Below are 19,077 nucleotides of genomic sequence, written 5' to 3'. Positions count from 1 at the left end.
TCCTCTCGCTCCATTTCCACCCGCTGCCCTCTGCCTTGCTTCATAGCACTCAGGCCACACACTGGCAATCTGTGGTCATGCTCTGGAAGGGTTATTTGCACGGATAAAAGTGTGTAATGAATGAGCCTCTTCTGCTGTGCCAAGCCTGACAGCGTGCACTTTGACAGGACGACACATGAGCTTGAAAGAAAAACACTTGCGGTCCGTGTGTTTCATGTCCATTTATCAAGATTTATTGTGAAAGTAGGTCTGCGGCTTGGAGAGGGACATTAGCTATACTGAAAGATATTTTTGCTGTTGAGTGCAGCATTTTTATTATGATGAGTAGTTTTGAGGAGCAGTTGAAACAATAATGACGCCGTTTCATTCGTCCCTCTCAGGGGCAGAAAACAGAAGCGGAGAGGTACTTCCTGAAGGCCATCCAACTCGATCCTGCAAAAGGCAACTGCTACATGCATTATGGTAAGTATCGAGTTTTTTTGTTTTTTTCTACCTTTAATTTGTCATATCCTGTCTTTATCTTTAAATCCTCAAATATATTTTTTGTCAATTCAACACATGCATGATGCACTTGAGCACAAAGGCAGGAACTTCCACAGCCTGGCGGGTTGTTGGCTGACCCCTTTGCCATCTCTTCCCCTAATCAGTCACTGTGTCAGTCTGTGGTCAGCAGTAGATCCCATCGGTAGAGGATGATTTCCTCAGATTGTTCTCTTTGATTTGATGAAAGTGTGCAACGTGACAATTTCAGCATCTCTCTTAGCTTACATTATTTCCATACGACTTGAAGTTGCAGCGTTACCTCTTTTTTTTAAATTGAATTACTGCAATAGTAATATTGATTTTGAATAAGCCGACGAGTTAAATACTTCCGTCATTTAAAACCTTGTCTGTCTGAAACAGCATTTTACGATGAACTGAAGTGTGAGCTCGCTGTGGTTGCACCAGCTTGCATGTGACATTTAAAGCCATCAATACACCAGGTGGATGGTGGATTTTTGCATTTTCCCAAAGTACTTTATTATGTCTAAGTTGTCCCCTTTAAAGGTTAATGACTCATGCAATTGATGAATGATTAAAGGTGGAGCGTCCCCATGATGCAAACTGATTTCTTATTGGCTCAGACACAAACCATCCATTTATTACAGTACCTTATTCTGATCAGGACTGGCTGCTGGAAGTTGTGTTTTTGATAGTTGCTGACCAGAAAAACCCAAAAGCTCAAGTTCCCCACTGTACTGTACTGGATCTTCCAATATTCCCATAAAAGCCCCGCTGTTACATGATGAACAAAGGATTACAGTATCAAAGTCTGTAGACATAGCTTTGTAAAATACAAAAAAATGTCTTATTACTCATAGATTGGCTTTGATATATCATAAACCCTCCATAACTGCAGAGGTGTTTGTAACCTGGAGCTGTTTCACCCTCTGAAGACTCACTTTACATCCGTCTCTCACCTTAGGCCTGTACTCATGGCTTCAGTTTCATCCGCAGTTATTAAGGAAAATATGCTTAGGTTCACACAGTGGTTTAGCCTCCTGGTACAGTAGTGGGGCTAACCAAAGTCAACAGGGTATTAATTCCTCTCTAAACCTGGCCCCGACCAAGCGGTCCGACCTCTGTTCAGAGCCCTGTCGGGCTTCCACGATCCCGGCTCATTCTGCGGGTCCACAGAGGTCGACTCCAAACGCAGCCGCACCTGTAATAAGGCACAAACCTTCCGCCAGGAACAGTTTCATCTTAAAGAAACAGATCTATCAAGGTCGGCTAACCCTGAACAAATGAGTCTGAGAGATGGCCGAAGAGTGATGGTATGTTGCACTCATATCTAGTATCGGCGTGTTATTTCAGGGGCAGACCAGGCTGTGGCTCTACCAGGGCCAAAGGCAACACTTGTGTATCCCTCTGTGCCTCCGTGGGGATCCCTCAGCGTTTTTTTAACAGTAGTGCTGTTCTCTCCTGCCGTTCCAGGTCAGTTTTTGTTGGAAGAGTCGCGGCTGCTGGAGGCCGCAGAGATGGCAGAGAAAGCCGCACGCCTCGACAGCAGGGAGTTCGACGTGGTGTTCAGTGCAGCCCACATGCTCAGGTGAGTGTTTGATTGGAATGATTCTGTAAAGACACTGCATGTACTGTAATTCATTCTTTGTCGATGAGACGGCTCGGGCCACAGTTTTCCATGGTTGAGTAGAAAGGCGGCTGTGTGTGTGTGTGAGAGAGGGAGGTCTACTGTCTGCACGGTTTATCCAGGGGGCTTACACTGCTCCTCAGCCAGTATGATTTACTTGGCTGTACTTTGTAATCCTCTTTTCTCGCCGCACCGCCAGCCGGAGAGAGCTGCTGGTTTGTCTTTGCATGCTGTGCAGCTATGTTTCCTCACGTGCTCGCTCTCACTCTCGCTGTACCCCTCTCTCACTCCCGTCTCACTCTTTCCCCCGCTCGCCCTGGCTCATGCTCGAAAGTCAGCGTCCAAATCAGCGCAAGGCTCAGCTGATGAGCCTCAGCGGCAAAGCTTCAGCAGCCCCACAAGCTGTTGTGTTTCTGAACCAAAGCCGTGAGTGGAAGTTTGTAAATACAGCGATGTGCCAACTTCCAGTCTGCTGCCCCACTGACTGAATAAACCTACAGAATGACGACCCTGTGTAGAGATTTCCTCCTTTAAACACATCAAAGGCCACTTAAGGCTTTTTTAATTACTACTGCCAACAAGTAACGGTTATCTTTTAAGGAATAGTATGACATTTTGGGACATATGCATATTCTCTTTCTTGCAGAGTTAGGTGGGAAATTTGACACCGCTCTCAAACTTTCCAACTTTTATGTGGATGTCCAATCAGTGCTGACGGCAAATATAGTCTTCTGAAGCAATAAACCCCCAGTGCGTGCTATATTGTGAGAGAAAGCTGATTTCTCCTGCAGAGAAGCCGTGCCGGCTGTGCCTACATGTACCAGGACGCATTGCGTGCAAGTGGCGAGTTTGCACACGTCTCATAAATAAACATTTTTACACCGAACAAATAAATGCTTAACTGCCTTGTTAACACATTGTAAAACACTTCAAATTGGACTGAAAAAAGAAAAAAATCACCAAAACTATTAGTCTGTTAGTCTTTCCACTATTCCAACAATCAGCAACTCTGAAATACATCCTTAATTCACAGAATAAGATGTGAAGATATGCCGGCGCTACACGCTGTTTGTCTCTGCCGTCCGGCTGCCAGCTGAGCTGCGGCCCGTTGGCGACTCTCACTCCATCTTTGCTGGCAAATTACAGCCAATTTAGGCAACGTTAAACGATGGAACGATTTGAATATTGCATGAACACTCTGAAGTTGGAATCGATGATGATCTTTTTCTACTCATTCCATTGATATCGCATGGCAATAAGCAGCTGCCTGTAAAACCTAATGTGTCATGTTTACACTTCTCGATCTTGGTTCAGATTAAACAAATGAGATATAACATGTTAATTAGAGAGCTTTAAAGGTGCTGGTGGGTGGCTTCATATTTAGGATACAGTCAAGAGTGCTACTTTATCAATCTTCACAAGCGTTTACTAAAATGTCAAACTATTCCTTGAAGACCATGAACCCATGTCTTGAATCAACATTGTTCCTCGGCTGCTTCATGCATGGCTGCCCCCCCCCCCCCCTCCCAAGAGTCCTCACCAGCAACAGCTTTCTGCATCGAGAGCCTCTTCCATGGCCCAGACCCCTGGCAGCTAAAAGGAGCTTCAAGCAATGCTCGGGCTGAACTATTCTCTGCCTGCTTGGCATGGGGTCCCACTCCTCCACAGCTCATGTTCTTTATGTGTTTGTCTTGGAAGCAAACACGGAAAGGCCCTCGGTCGGTGGGGACACGAGTGAATCTACGCGGGGGAAGGGAAGAGATTAAAAGGAGAGGCAGGCGCTCTCAGACGTACAAATGTCTTTTATTGCTCTCCCGGGCCGCTCGGTCTTTTGACCATTCCAAACTAATAATTTCCTTCTACCTCCTTTGAACAACGTTTTTTCTTTTTTCTTGTTTATAGTTTGAATGTTGGTCAGAAAAGGCCGATTAGTGGTGAGGCAAATGGGGATGTGTTTATACTTCCCTTTAATGTGTCAAATGTCAGTGAAAGCCAAGAAATGACACCGTGACATCATATAGTAATGTTAAATCTGTATATTCACAGACAGCCGGGGGGGGGGAAATGAATCTCTGAAAGACAAACTCAAGCAGGTTATGCACTCATAGTTCACATCCTGGATTCTTATCCAAACCACATGTCTTACATAATAATATAATCGACCATATCTAAAAGATTACTGTATGTTACTGCCACGTCATGATGTCAGATATGCCAATTTGTGCATTTTTAGCCGTCCCAATTTCCAAAAAAGTGTATAAATTGCTAACCTCATAATGGTAATAAAAGGATTACATTGGTAGCCAGTTACATTACCCTACACATACAGGACTACCGTTAGGGAGGAGGTCTGTGTTCAGTGTAGCATTCTAACTAAAATAAAAAAATATAACTCTGCACTCGAAACAGATGGGACGGCTGCGGTTTAAGCACAAATATCTGGCTGTTGTTGAAAATCTGTCATTAGTATCTAACAATGTCACGCTTCTAAGCAGTACGGTCAGTGCTCTGATTTGTGCATGTCTGGGGTTAATAGACCATCTCTACATAACAAGACGTCAGGGTGAAAAGATGAGTGTTAAGTTGCTAATTTGAAATATGGTCAAGAGTTCTTTTCTTCGCAGATTTTTTTCATTTTTATTCCTGCTCCATTTCCCGTCCTCTTCCTTATTCCCGTGCTCGTGCAGCCTTACACTCTCTCTTGCTCGGGTTTAAAGCCGGGCAGTGGTTTACATACTTGGCCTCCATTGTCTGCCCTGTGAGAACCCGCAGACAGCCCCAGGAGGTCCCGCTGCCCCTTTGGCTCATGGTGTGGCAGCTCTCCAGTTCTCCTCTGATAATGTGATAATGATATTATACAATTACATGTTTTTTTTCTTTTTTTTCTCAGAAGGTTGCACCTTCTAAATATTATACTGGCAAACAAACATATGGTTGTGGTTGGACATGAAACCCACATTTATAATCTCGGGACAAATTCAGTAACTCGCCTGGAATGGAATTTTTTGGACCAGAGCTGGAAAAACAAAGAGCGGCGGCATGTTCGTCTGTATTTCTGAAGTATGCAACATGATAACATGCAGGATAACTTCTTCAAGATCAATGTTACACAAAAGACATTTGCGTCATGTCAGGGATCGCCGTGTCAGTTGGTCCACCACATTGCTTACAGACTCAAATTTCTCAGCAACTATCTGAATAATTACCATGGAACAGCCGTTCGTGGTTTCCAGAGGCTGAATCCTACACTGACTTTGGTGATTCCCAGCATGTTAGCCTTGTCATTGTGAGCATGTTAGCATGCTGCTGGAAGCATTTAGCCCTAAAACACTCTCACGTTGTGGCTTTTATTTCTCACTTAGCATAATAACTGTGCTCTCCTGTTTAAAGATACAGGCCCATCACTGGTGTTAGAGCATCAAGGTGCTTTTATTGGTCGCCATTGGTTTTAAATGTCAGTTTCTAGGTTCACCACTTGACTCACAGCTCTTGGTAAATTAAAAAGTAATTATTTCTGTCAATATATTTAACTTTTAAGTAAGAAAATATGTTATATCTTACTGAAGAAATGATCAATGTCTACTCATTGATCAGTGATGAATAGTAAAAAATATTAGAATAAAAAAACGTTAGAACACATTTGACAGTGTCTTTAAAACCGAACATAAATACTATGCATTTACTTTGGCCACTGATCTGTTAATCCTAAAATAAAAGCGTTGCCTTTTATCTGGAACCACGTGGATGATGATCCTTTAATAGACCCCGACAGCCTAAATGAAACTGTGGTTCCAACGGCCTCGCGTCCTTTGATCATTACGACTTGAGGGGCTCCACGGCCAGCCGTCGTTGACTCTCTCCTTGGCTTCGTCAAAGTTAAATTGTTTGCAATGAGACAATTGTTACCATCGGTGAAAAGCATGCAGCTGTGGACCACGGAGGTGATTTCTGAAATACCAGAGCATTAATAACAGGAAAGGCCTCGTGGCAGAGGAGCCACAGGTTTCTGTATAACAGTAGGCAGAGCAGGGGGCTTATGAAAGAAGGTAAAGAAGCATAAATACAGGACATCCTGTCTTGACTGCAGGTTCTATGTCCTCAGGAACAAAATATTTCTGGTTCCAGGGACTCATGCCGATAAGCCATCTGCCCCAGAAATCCTTTTTGTCGCAGTGTGGCTTATGCAGCGTGTTTTGGTGCATCTGCGCCATCGACTCTGCTGTCCAGGTTGTTATGATAGTATGATTAAATGACTTTGTGTTTCCACACTGTTTGCATTCCTCCAGTGTCTCAGTATCCAGCCAGCATGTCAAACCACCATCTCCCCCACCAGCTTCAACAGAAATGTACAGTGAATATTGCCGATCGGACTCTGTTTGTTAATGAGTTCTCTTGAAGTTCCCAATAAGCCAAACGTCCCGAACATCGATGTTCAATTAAAGCAGAAAGTGCTTGCTGTGCGCTGCTCAGCACAGATGTTATCAAGTGAAAGATGCTATTGAAGGAGAGCAGGCGATTGGATTGGCTTTCCTCATCCCTCGTCGTGCTCTTCCCTCCTGTTATTTTCTCAGTGACCCCTGAGTGCCAGTAAACATGCAGGGTTCGAGGCCTCATCCGAAGCCAGGAGCAATAAAGATGAGTAATGACCGCCTCTCTCTGTTTTCCCTTTGCAGACAAGCCAGCCTAAACGAGGCCGCCGAGAAGTATTACGGACAAGCAGCGAGCCTGAGACCCAATGTGAGTAAAACCGCAGCTAATCATCCCCATTACTATTTACCCTGATGGACACTGTGCAATCACAGTCTGGGTGGCTTTCCAATATTATTACTGCCCGGTCTGCCTTGTCACAACGGCCTTCATTGTCAGTGAGGTTTTTGCTAAGCTCAGAGGTTTGTTTGTGTAGCATCCATCACCGGCTTCAAAGGGGCAGGCCAGGGTAAGTAGATTGAAAAGAATAATGACAACAACACTCAGTCAGGGGACTCTGACATCTTGAAAATTAATGGGGTCCAAGTCTTTGAGAGCTTTGGCAGGAGGGGTCGAGTTGTTTAGGTGAGGGCCGCAGAGGGAGCAAAATGTGTTTGCCATGTGGTCGGCCTGTTTGTTCCCGTGTCATGATTAGAAGAAATCACTTCAGGATTAATGATCTGAATATATATATGGACAATGTTGTAGTTGAGTTCTGCAAGCGTACAAACCCCAGTATAATATATACAAACAAAAAGATAAATGAAAAGTTGAGTATAACAAAGGGATAGAATATTTCCACTGAAACCATGAAATTGAGCTGCTATCACATCTCTGTTGTTCTTAGCGTCAATGTAGCGTATTTTTAACATTTAACTAACCCCAGATGCATTTTTTCAAACATGAATGATGTAAGACAACCATAAGTTTACGGTGAATTGTGTGAGTGTTTCCACAGAGTATCTGTTAATAAATAGCACAAACTCCTCTTTGTGCTGCTCGCTTTCTTTCTCCGTTTGGAAATCTTAAAGGATATTTTCTTAAAAACTTGTAAATCACCTTGAGAACGAGTGGAGTGGATGTGAGGAAACAGAGCGGGCCATTGAGAAGAGCCAATATCGTGCCGCCACCTGATGGATATGCACTTCTGTAAAAACGTGCGGAGGATGTTTGTGTTCCTGACGGTTCTATTTCCAGATCCGTGCAATTTTCTCATGACTGTTTCTTGGCATCTGTAATTGTACAAACACGCATTAGATGGCCACATCCACACTCAGGGGCACTTTTTTTGCCCCTACTTGGTCCCTTTAGCTTGGATGCCTTTTGTCATATGTATTGCTTATAGCTGAATTTAGCATCTTCATCCATCTCCTTTACCATGATCCTTTGTTCTCTCCGATGTAACTTGACTTGCGCCATGTACCCTGTCCATCTTCATTTGTTGTGTCTTGACTCTTCACTCTCCAAAAGCACTGGTGTTTTATATTAAGCACATATTTTTGCTTGCTCTGAGTGAGAGGACAATTGGAAGGATTTACCCCCTAAATCCGACAATTCCTTCCATCGAGACGAGCTAAATCCCAGCGGATGCTTGGTTTGCTTTGGCCGTTCTCTGCACCCTATGACATGTAGATATTCTTAACCCAAATGTCAATCTTAAATCATTATTATCGGGTCATTCTCACAGCCTTCCCAGCATATGTTTCTTTATGGTCTAGGGCTAAAATGCTCCACATCTGGCCATGCCTCTGCTGCTACATGCCAGTTTTGGGAACGGTAGGCAGGCAGAGACGTTGCAGAGCAGCAGGAAATGAGGAAAAAAATGAAAGCTTTTGACAAGGGAACGTTTAGCAGAGAGTTGCAAGTGTTGCAAGGGTGAGGAAGAATGCAGGAGTGGAGTTATAAATCACAAAAGTCTTCGCTATATAAAAGTAGGGGTAGAAAGGCTTGGCTGAGGAATGGTGGGAGCCTACAGGGGAGAGTGGGGAAGGAAACTTAACTCAGGAATTGATAAGTCCCGCATGGGCGGAGAAGAAAAGATCTTTTGAGCTGCACTGAGAGGAAAACCAGGAGTCGGTTAACTTTCTATCCAGGGATCAGAAGCCCATTTCAGAATTGTGGGCACACATCTTCACTGACCTCGCATTCATCCAAAACATACTCTTTTCTTGACAAACTTTATCTTGTTAAAAGCTTGCTCCCCATTGGCTTTTCAAACTGTCTATTGTATCGATTAGTTGGGTTCATGCACGCACTGTGATAACGTCTCAGTGGGGGGGGGGGCAGTAAACCAGCCAGCTAACATGATGAATAACAGGAAATGACGCAGACTCCTTTGTCTCTGGAGTAAACACTTTTTTTTTTTTTTTATTGCACAGGCAGAGACTAATGATATAGCGGTAAAAAGTGCGGCGGCAAACGCAAGATTACAGGTTCTAATTTAAAAACAAATGTAGCGGAGAGAAACTCCCTTCCGTCTGTTCCCTACTCTCGATGGACCAATGAAGCCCGTTCCTGGTAAAACAATCTTACAACTAACGCTTGATAAAGCTAAACTGCAAAACGGTGTCAAAAACAGAAGGAAGGCACCGGGTCCGTCACACTTTTAATCAACCTGATTTGTCGGACTGAGTTAACAGACACAAATCAGTCGGTGGCAGCAGATTTAGTCGACGCTAATTGGCTGAAATTAGGGTCGAGACACTGACTATAGCTTAACATTAAAGAGTTTTTGGAATATTTCATGCAGGTTCTGTCAGAGACAGTCAAATGGAAATCCTTCCTTCCCAACAGTAACTTGAGCAATATTTGATCAACCAGAGTGATGAAATTACCCCGATCTTCCAGTGATGTTGCACATTTAAGGGCTAGCGCACTAGTGTTTTCTTTAACTCCGCCTCCTAGCTGCGAGGGCTCATTCAAATATACGGCAGTACCAAAATAACTCTGGATATCTGCATTTTACAACTTTTAGGACCCAATGATATAATAATAAGGGTTATTTAAGTGTTCGTACTGGGAAGTTGATTTCTCTAAAAATTCTAAAACAGCCGCGGACTTACAGACATCTCTTTCCCAATGTAAGTCTATGGGGAAAAGTCTTTTTGGGCCCAATGGCAACAAGTTACTGACCTGGAAGTTATAATTCCACTGTTTGGCCAATGCAAACATTTGCTTCAAAGCGCGTTTCTCTTCCTGGGGGGTTGAATAAAATCCTCCAACAAATCCTCCAACTTTTCTTTACAGACATTTCTCCTAAAAAGACCCTCATACTAATATAATAATAATCTATAGCATCATTTATTTTCTTATTAATTTATTATGATCAATAATAAGTTAATCATAACTTCAGAAAGCAAACCTACGCCCCTGACTGAGGATAAGTGATAATTGGAATTCACCTCACACTGGATCCTCACCAACGCCACAAAATGACATTAACACCAGAGTTCCACATTTTCACCTACTTGTCACATATGTTGTGGGTACAGTAATAGTGTGTGGCCCCTCGACTGTCACTTCCAACTATGTCCATATGTATAAACAGTTATATATTTTGGCTAGCATCATTCTGAGTTGTAAAAAGCCCTGAACTTGCAAATAGATCCCTCAGCGTTGTTTTGTGGTTTGACCTTCCAATGGTGAGTCAAACTGAAGGTAATTTACTGCACAAACAGCCCTAGAATTACCTCCACTATTAAAGTCAGGAACTCTGGCTTCTCCTGTGAACAATAATTGAAACACAGAGAAAATGTTGTTATGCTAGGGGATTATTGTAATTGCTCAATATGCAGCGAATTTAGTGAACTGGTATCTAGTAACTTTCTAATATGTGCCAGCCTTTACTTTGGCCGAGGCGTTGGTAGCATGTTTTATATGTGTGCTGTGGGAAACTGGACAACGGGATTATTCTCTTTGATTTATTCACCAATTTAAGTCTCCTATGAGAAAAGCAGCACGATTGGACATATTGTTCCCATTGAAATTCTCATGCATGGAGCATCACTCATCCAAGCTTTACACTGGAAAAACAGAGTTGTGAGACAAGAGTGGAACAGTCCGGCAAAGGACACAAAAGGTTCACACAACCTGCAGAGAGGACAAAGCAAGACAAATGGCCGTGTGATGCGAGTCTGTGTTTGGTAACCTCTCTGAAAAGGTTCTCTACGCATGGATAACTAAACCATAGATATGCAGAGAATGAACTGGTCATCTTTGGCTTTTTAAATTTGATCAAAGTTTTTGTATCGTATGTTTTATTTTATAGAAATAAAACATTAGCTGAATTGGATCTGAATCTCTTTTTTTAATAAGTCATGCCGCTACGCTTTTTTAGATGTTTTTTTTTTTTTACTTCTGTGTATTTTTGCCATCTAGTAGCTTTGGTCACCACTGATGCATCGCAACACATATTGGATGGATTGCCATGAAATTTGTACAGATATTCATGGTTGATCAGCCATGGTGCTTCCTGTAGCTTCACTAGATCAAAAATGTCACCTATCGTGTGGGATAGCTCAAATCTAACGGATGAATTGAATATTTGTTACAGACAATAATGGTTCCAAGAGAGTAAATCCGAATAACTTTAGTGACGCCATGACTTGTTCTTTAGCGTCACCATAAGGTTCACATTTGTAGTTTAGAGTGAAAAAAGCCTCGACCACTATTGAATGGATTGCCATGAAATCTGGAACACACTTTCATGTTCCACTTATGAATCGTCATAACTACTGAACAGTCTCCAGCGCCTTCATCTAGTCCCAATTTTTCATTTGTCCAACTTTGATGTACAGCGAAATGCCTGCACGACTACTGACATTCCCATCAACCTCAGCTGGACTCCTTTGTTGAGCTCATTAGCAAATGTTAGCGTGCTAAAACACTGAACTAAGATGGTGAATATTGTCAACATTGCCTGCTAATCATCAGCATGTTGACATCGTCACTGTGACGTTGCCATTAAGCTCAAAGCACCACCTCACGCAGCCACTGGCACGCTATAGACTTACAGTCTTGTGGGTAAAGTCTTACTGTTATTCTGCAGCACTGCTGTTGTTTTGAATGGTTCACATTTCCACGCGTTTCTCCTAACGTTCCACACATTTCTCATAACATTTCTAGAAAAACACTATTCTCTCGCGCAGGACTGTTGCTCTAGGAATTACTCTTGATTATTTAATAGGCCATGAGAAAGAAATGAAGGCTTAGGCTTGTGATGGAGCACTCGGTATATGTCAAGATGCCATAATCATGTGCCAGTCCATGTGACAATGATGTCTAGGCAGACAATTATAAGAAAAGCTCACAAAACTCTGCAATTACAGCACCGTTTTTGCGAAGACTGTTTTTATTTGAACATTCCTTATTTCCGAGAAATGGCAATTACAGACATTACAATCGTCTCGAGCAGTAAAACAGTAGCCTTGCTACAGGATTAGACATCTTTTCCACACTTCTAACTAAAATGGAGATCAGATGTGGGCCCCTCCCTTGGCCTAGATACTTCAACGGTCTTGCCGTGATTGCACCCTGGACACTTTTCCTGTACTTATGTCCTCGTGACTCACCCGCCCGTCGCACTGCCCCTTGCAATTTGGTGTGTATTCATTCTAGACCCACTTCAAAGCGGTGGTTGATCCCTCCGACATCTGTGGCCCCAGACAAGACGGAGGAACACACAAAGCAGCCTGGTTACCAAACTCCAAACACTGCACCGCAGTCTGTGTGATCTGACAAACGTACCAACAACGTGTTAGGGTCTGCTGAAAAAATGTTCTTTTACAGTGACTGTTTTATTTAAAAGGAGAAAATAACTGTTTATACTATAACTTCTTGTCGTCATCGACTGTCATTTTTCACTGGTCTTGTTATAAGATTGATATTTTATAGTGTTTAAAGCTTTAAGTTTCAGAAATACCATCTGGTCAATGCTTGTATGTGTGGATACCCCCGAAGTGTGAATGGTTATACTTAATTTGCATTATTCATCTTATCCATTCATGCCCTATGATGTTGTAAAAAGTTAAATTTTTCATTAAATGAATTCTCTAAACACACCATTAGTGGCGAGTAAATAAGCCTTATTATCCCCAAGTCCGCTCACTCTCGCCATCTCTCAGAAGATGACTCACTGCGTTTGTACTCTGTGTGCCTGCTCTGTCTCTTTATTTTCTTTGTTGATAGTGCAATACAAGTGAGCAACGTGAAACAAACATATGACACAGCACAAGACCAGCCAAACTAGCTCGAATGCAAACTAGACTCAAACTTACTGAAACAGGAGAGTAAGCAACCATATGGGCAGCAACAGTAACAACAACAAGAACAAAAAGGCTAAAAACAAAAAAGCAAACAAAAGATAATAAGGATTTGATTTTGAAACTACCCCGAGCTGTTGCTACTTATGAAACTGATCTTGTCCTAAAATGTCCAATACTCTTTTCTTTTAGTATCCTGCCGCCTTGATGAACCTGGGGGCGATCCTCCACCTCAATGGGAAGCTGCAAGAAGCTGAAGCCAATTACCTCCGAGCACTTCAACTCAAACCGGACGACAACATCACCCAGTCCAACCTGCGTAAGCTGTGGAACATAATGGAGAAACAGGGCCTGCGGACCATGAGCCCCTGAGCTCACCCTGCCCGCCTACCTGCCCATCTGTACGCCAGACCTGGGGGGGGGGGGAAAGGACGGCCTGCACGCTGCTCATTCCCTCTTCTCATCCAGGAAAGATGGAAGAGACTCAGGGAGGATGTTTGCTCAGAGAGGCCATGACTGTGCCGCACAGCCCTTCTAATAAATCCTGAGCTCTGCATACACCTCAGGCCAGCAGCTTTTCCTCTGAAGCATTGCTCACAGTTTGGCAGGCGCTGCGCGGTATTTGGACTCTTTAGAACTTTCTTCAAATTAGTGCTCTCACAGGAACCACTTCGTCGTTTGTTTGTTTTTTTTCTTTTACACCTAGAGCACTTGGACTTGAAGTAAGACCATACAGTGGGTACATCCTTCAACATTTGTGATGAATTTAAGGGTTTTTTTTTTCAATAAAAGAATTGTGGTTCAGAGATTTTAAATTTCCCCCAGAGCAGTGTGAGATAAGATATTAAATGAAACATCTCAGACCGCTGCACTGAGGGCATTTTCCATCACGTTTTATTAAAGTTCTTTGTTTGATCTCATTTTCCATCTTGATAATGAAGAAAAGAGGCAAAATGAGGAATAGGATATACCATCCAACGTCACCAAAACAGGTTTAAATCCCTAAAAACTCACCAATTACCACCAATCGCTTTGTTTCCCTCATGGGATTACTCACACGTCACCATGAAGATGTGAAAATTAGCACCATCACTTCAAACCATTTTGTAGCAGATGTCCTAGTATTTGGTGAAAACTTGAAAAAGGGAATTTAATTTGGTAGCGAGTAAAGCACAACAATAGCCTCTAGAAGCTCCACCAAGGCTGGACTTTTTGCCAAATACAGTATGTTTTGGCAAGAAAACTGTGACTCTGTTCACAATGGAATGCCTTATAATAAAAGGTGTGAATCTCCTGAAGCATACAGGTGGCAATTCTACCACTTACTGCCTCTTGTTCTGCACTGGCAAGGAAGCCAAGTCACCATGGTAACTCGTTTTTTTCGGCAACAGTAAAGAGCTACGAGTGGAAATAAAGAGGCCGGTGCAGTAGTTCGGTACACGTCTGAAGTTCTTACAAACGAGCGTGAGGAGCTGAAGCTGATGAGTTATTCTAACCAAATACAGAAGCTATGCCGATGCACACCTTTTCATCACTGAACAGCACACAGACGTAGCACGTCTTGAGGGAAATGTTTTAATGCGTATGTTTTTTGTTGGAATAAAATTAATTTCATTGTGTTTGTATAAATGAATTCTAATATATACCTGCATTGTCTGCAGTATACAGAGAAAACCTTGCAGCATAAAAGTAGCCGGACTTGAAGTGGAATCTCAAGATACTGAGAAAGTTTGGTCCGTTACATGAAGTATTTCCCATATTGTCAAAACTCAGTCTTAAAGTCTCATTTTGTATATAATCAGTGTTATTAACATCTACTTGTTTGTTGTTGTTGTCAGCATAAAGTAAGTGAAACGGCACCTTGCGGGAAGTAAGAATATGTACAGTATTTGTTATCACTTGTTTGTCGTCGGCCACAAACCTGGTGAGCTTTCCGTGTCCTTAGTCTAAATATTGATAGGTATTGCTGTGTGTGTTACATTAGCAACAGAACCAGCTGGCACTGTGTTTTTACATGCAACATGAAGGAAGTTAGCGAATGTGGTCATTCCTGAGAAAAATCTCCAAATACAGTTGAGTGGCTCATTATTGGTGGATACAGAGTAACGCCTACAGTTGAGGATAGAGATGTTGAATATATATACGTCGCGTGTTGCAGTCACACTGTTCTGTTTTTGACTGTGATGGTCACCAGTGATATGTTCGGTAAGATGATCACGGTTCACGTTCACCTCACACACCCCTTTGTCAAAGAGCTCGCTAAGTTCTCCCGTGTACATAAAGTGTTTATGAACAAACTGATAATTATTGCTTGAGTGAAGATGTAAAAAAAAAAAAAAAAAGTGTTTCACTCCGTGTCTCTGCTCAGGGATCTCAAGCGGTGGGTTATTGCAGAAACTTGTTCACAGAGCGTTTACTAAATTAAAGATTTATTTTTGGAAGTTGTCGTATTTGTATAAATTATCGAGATTTGTAGCCTTTTTCTCCTTTTTGTAATATAAAGATGAACAATGTGCCAGAAAAGACTTTTTTGTTTTCTTTCTTCACAATGTTGCTTCTTTTCCCACAATAAATTGATTGTGTTCTCCTTTTGTTCTGGGTCCTGTGCAGCTGCTTTTTTACAGATTGTTAACATTCACCGCCATACTGAAACACCCATTCCCTTCACACTCTGTGGCAACGTGTACAGTACTAAGTCAGATGTCCTTTGTATTCATGTGGGCTAGCACACTTAATGGGGCGGTCTTGCATGCTGTGGAACAGGTTTTACAGGGCATTTAATGTTCCCCCCTGCAAACTTGCTAAAATTTGTCATAAAATCAACTCAAATGAATCTCCTTCCTCCTCTTTGATCTTTTAACAACAGAAGACACATAAATAATCCCATATGGAAGGGGTAGCACAGTGTCTACATATGGCTGGTGTGTTTTGATTACGACTGCCCCCACAATTCAAACCCCAGCTGACAAGCAAAAGACCCTTCCCTGAGAACGAAGCAGTCTGCCTTGTGATGTTTCTCACATGTCTACATGGAAGGTAGCTCACTATGGTTCCCGGCTTTCCTTATTGGACTGGAATGCACAGGGGCTGTCTAGTCCAGTTTGAATCTTCTTCTCATAACACAGGTGCGCCTCACTTATCTTGACAAATAATGAAATAGTGAAGCTTTGTTGGATTGTGGAGTCACGCTACGAAGGCAATGCACTTTCATTTCTCGCATTTGGCCTTCTTCCCATATGTTGTTAAGTAGACCGCTGACTTTGAAATGATATCACACTGCACGTGGCAGTTGCCACAGCAGCAGAGGATACTGTTTTAGGCATTATCCAAAAATCTTGCCAAAGAGAGAGAGAGAGAAAGCGAGCACGCATTGGCGATCCAGAGAAGAGAGAGGAAGCATTTGGGCAGACAGAGAGGTGAAACTTAATTCATATCTGATTATTAGTTAATGAACTAGACTGCAGACCTGAGTCCCAAAGAGAAGCCGGGTGATGTCTGTCTCATGATGGGTCGATCACCGGTCAAAAATGTGTTGAGTATACTCTCATCATACGTCTTTTATCTGAACTCTTTCTGCGCAAGTCTAGCTATGATATGTAACTGCAGCCATTACTCACATGCTAGCTTTCCTAAAATGAACTCAGCATGTTGAGCTTATGGGTTTATTTGGATCTCAATGCCAGTGGCCTAAACAAATAGTAATGTTTCCAGGATTCTTTTCCCCCAGGTTCTTTCGTCCTCATTTGCCTTTAGAACTCTCAACACTTTGTTTTTGGGTGTTTATGCAAGCATATCATTTCGTCACTTCTTATTTGTACCGCACAGCTCAAATTAGAGTGGTAATGATGAATCAAGTCAAGGGTCCTTTCCCATTGACACCATCATTATGTGCAGCAGAGAGCCTGCTAATGAAATCATCTGAAGAAATACAATTTGACCCAAAGAGATAAAGTAGTGGTTCAAGTTAATATTTTATCGTGAAAGATACATTTCTTTCACAATAGATCAGAAAAGTGACGAGTTAGTGAGATGAGAAAATACACATCTCATTCAACTTGATTTCCTGTTCTGATATTAAAATATTCACATTTGATAAAGCCTGGATTCCCTGTGACCAGCACCTCACGCATCCAGAAGAGTCCAAACTGGTTGAAAGAAATTTGTCTTTTTATGCTCTGATCTGAGAAATCTGCCCGCTGTTACCAAGCAGATATTTTGTGGTATGTGCTGATGAACTATCACCCCTTTGATCTGAAGTGCGTGAGCCAGCTTCTGGCGAGTGGACGGCTGTGCGTGATGCTGAGAAGTCTTCCCCTCTGGACCCAATATCCACTGTTATTACTAGATAGAAGAAGCATTAGGATGAGACTGCTTCATATTATTGAAGTGTTTTGATGTCCAGAAAGGAAATTGTCTTTCTTTGGCGTTATGTTGCTATGCAATATCTACTACTAGCCCAATGTTACAGAAGCTAATTCTTTTAAATACAAAGTGTTCATTAGAACATTGCAAAGTTCACAAGGAGGTGGATTCTTGAGCCTTTTCTTGTGTCAGATTTCTCAGTATATTGTAGGTAAATCTCCCATTGCCATATTCAATCCCCACTGTAATATGTGGTAACACAGGACATTAATATTCTCCTCACATACTTTGGGGAACTCAATTGTATATGCATATACATTATGCATATACTAATGGCATTAAAGAGTCATGATAAGAGCTTAACACAGTCCAAGCACCTTCTCATGAATCCCGGCCACACTAAGTTTAGGCAACAGATTCATCAAAATGACACTGTCACATCATTTGCTTTCAGGACTACTTATACATGTAGATATGCAGTGTAATAGCGCCCGACTTAGATTTTGATATTATCATTGAAATGAGTGTGTGTGTGTGTGCGTGCATGTGTTTGTAGAGTGAGAGAGAGAGAGAGAGAGAGAGAGAGAGAGAGAGCGCTCTGGCACACCACAGGAAATGAACACATTGGGCGGTTTGCTGTCATCCGTGCCATAAATCTTTTCTTCAACACTACAGCATTCTATATTTGGTTTTTAGCCGCCACACCAACTTACTGACAAGAGTACATAGTGTAATATGCGTTTGGGTTTGAAAGGTTTGAAACTAAAGTTGCTGATGCATGCGATTCCCAGAACTCAAATTAAGAGTTTCAGTGCCAATGCTCTCCCAAATGTCAGCAGAGACATGTAGGAATCCTCTAAAACCCATTATTTGGCTCTGACTAATTGTTGGTCGAAGGACTACTCTGTTTTATATCCGACTTTATTCCCATGTATACCAGCTACTACCACAGTCATGTGTGTGATCTTGTCTGGGCGGTCACGTGTGCTTGTGCAGGTGTACAACGTTAGCATGAAAAAGGAGTCAGAGACACAAGCCAGATCCCCATCTCCCCAACATGGCCACCCCTGAGGATTTACAGAGCGCTATTAACAGCCAAACTCTTGAGACCTTCTGAACACACAGTTTTGTGGTTTTCTTGGGGCAGCTGGGAGCTATACACATCTCAGGAAATGGCTCCATTTTTTTTTTTTTTACGTCTATACCGACAGAATGTACTTTGTCTTTCTTCTGCCCTGTAGAGAGAGTACTGCAGTGGTCTCTGAGCGTGTGTGTATGCAAGATTGTGCATATGCCGTATGTGTGTATGGTAGCCGGAGAGGGGACGCAGGTGCGGCCTGTGCGTAACGCGGCGTCAGGATTGATTAGTTCCAGAGACAGAGACAAGATGTGAAGATCCAGCAGCATACTGTCAAAACATCAGGCTCCTCTCCAGACAGCTGGATTTTCATTCAGACCATCACATGGACAGAATGCAGGCTAAGGGGTGACGGACTCTCTAGGACACTATTTACAGGGAAGTTGTGTGCAATCCAGTTTAGCCTCTTTTGGGCAATACTTTCTGCCGCCAGAAGATCAATGACTTGCAAGAGAACATTAGAGAAGAATTATTCATTTGACCTACAGAGAGGTGATTCCAGTTGATTTAACACACACTGACAACCATAAAGGAGGTCCTCTGCTGTATGAGCAGCAACGCGGGTGAGCAGATTGCACATTTGAATGTACAACTTGGTTTTCTCAAACTACTTAAACATGTGTGGTTCATTTTTTATGCTGTCTCGACAGCAAATTTATCAGATTTACCATGTTTATTCCAACGTATGTATGTTAGCTGTGAGCTGCAAACGCACCAACTGT

The 19,077-nt window shown here is 42.4% G+C and overlaps 1 protein-coding gene across 1 annotated transcript in view; it reads left to right on the top strand.

The window, feature by feature from the left end:
* The window catches only part of tmtc2b (transmembrane O-mannosyltransferase targeting cadherins 2b), an 83,831-nt gene extending 70,604 nt beyond the window's left edge, over nt 1–13,227 (top strand). Inside the window, exons 9-12 of the mRNA XM_076082242.1 lie at nt 381–462; nt 1,975–2,089; nt 6,802–6,865; nt 13,048–13,227. Of these exons, the coding sequence (XP_075938357.1) occupies nt 381–462; nt 1,975–2,089; nt 6,802–6,865; nt 13,048–13,227 (441 nt within the window). The remainder of the gene's footprint in view (nt 1–380; nt 463–1,974; nt 2,090–6,801; nt 6,866–13,047) is intronic.
* Nucleotides 13,228–19,077: the final 5,850 nt, after the last annotated feature.

The sequence above is a fragment of the Anarhichas minor genome, unplaced genomic scaffold (genome assembly GCF_050575085.1).
Source record: "Anarhichas minor isolate MPS153535 unplaced genomic scaffold, ASM5057508v1 ptg000090l, whole genome shotgun sequence".
NCBI classification, from domain to species: domain Eukaryota; kingdom Metazoa; phylum Chordata; class Actinopteri; order Perciformes; family Anarhichadidae; genus Anarhichas; species Anarhichas minor.
The sequence above is the reverse complement of the archived record's forward strand: the minus strand, read 5'-3'. Positions and strand labels throughout refer to the sequence as shown.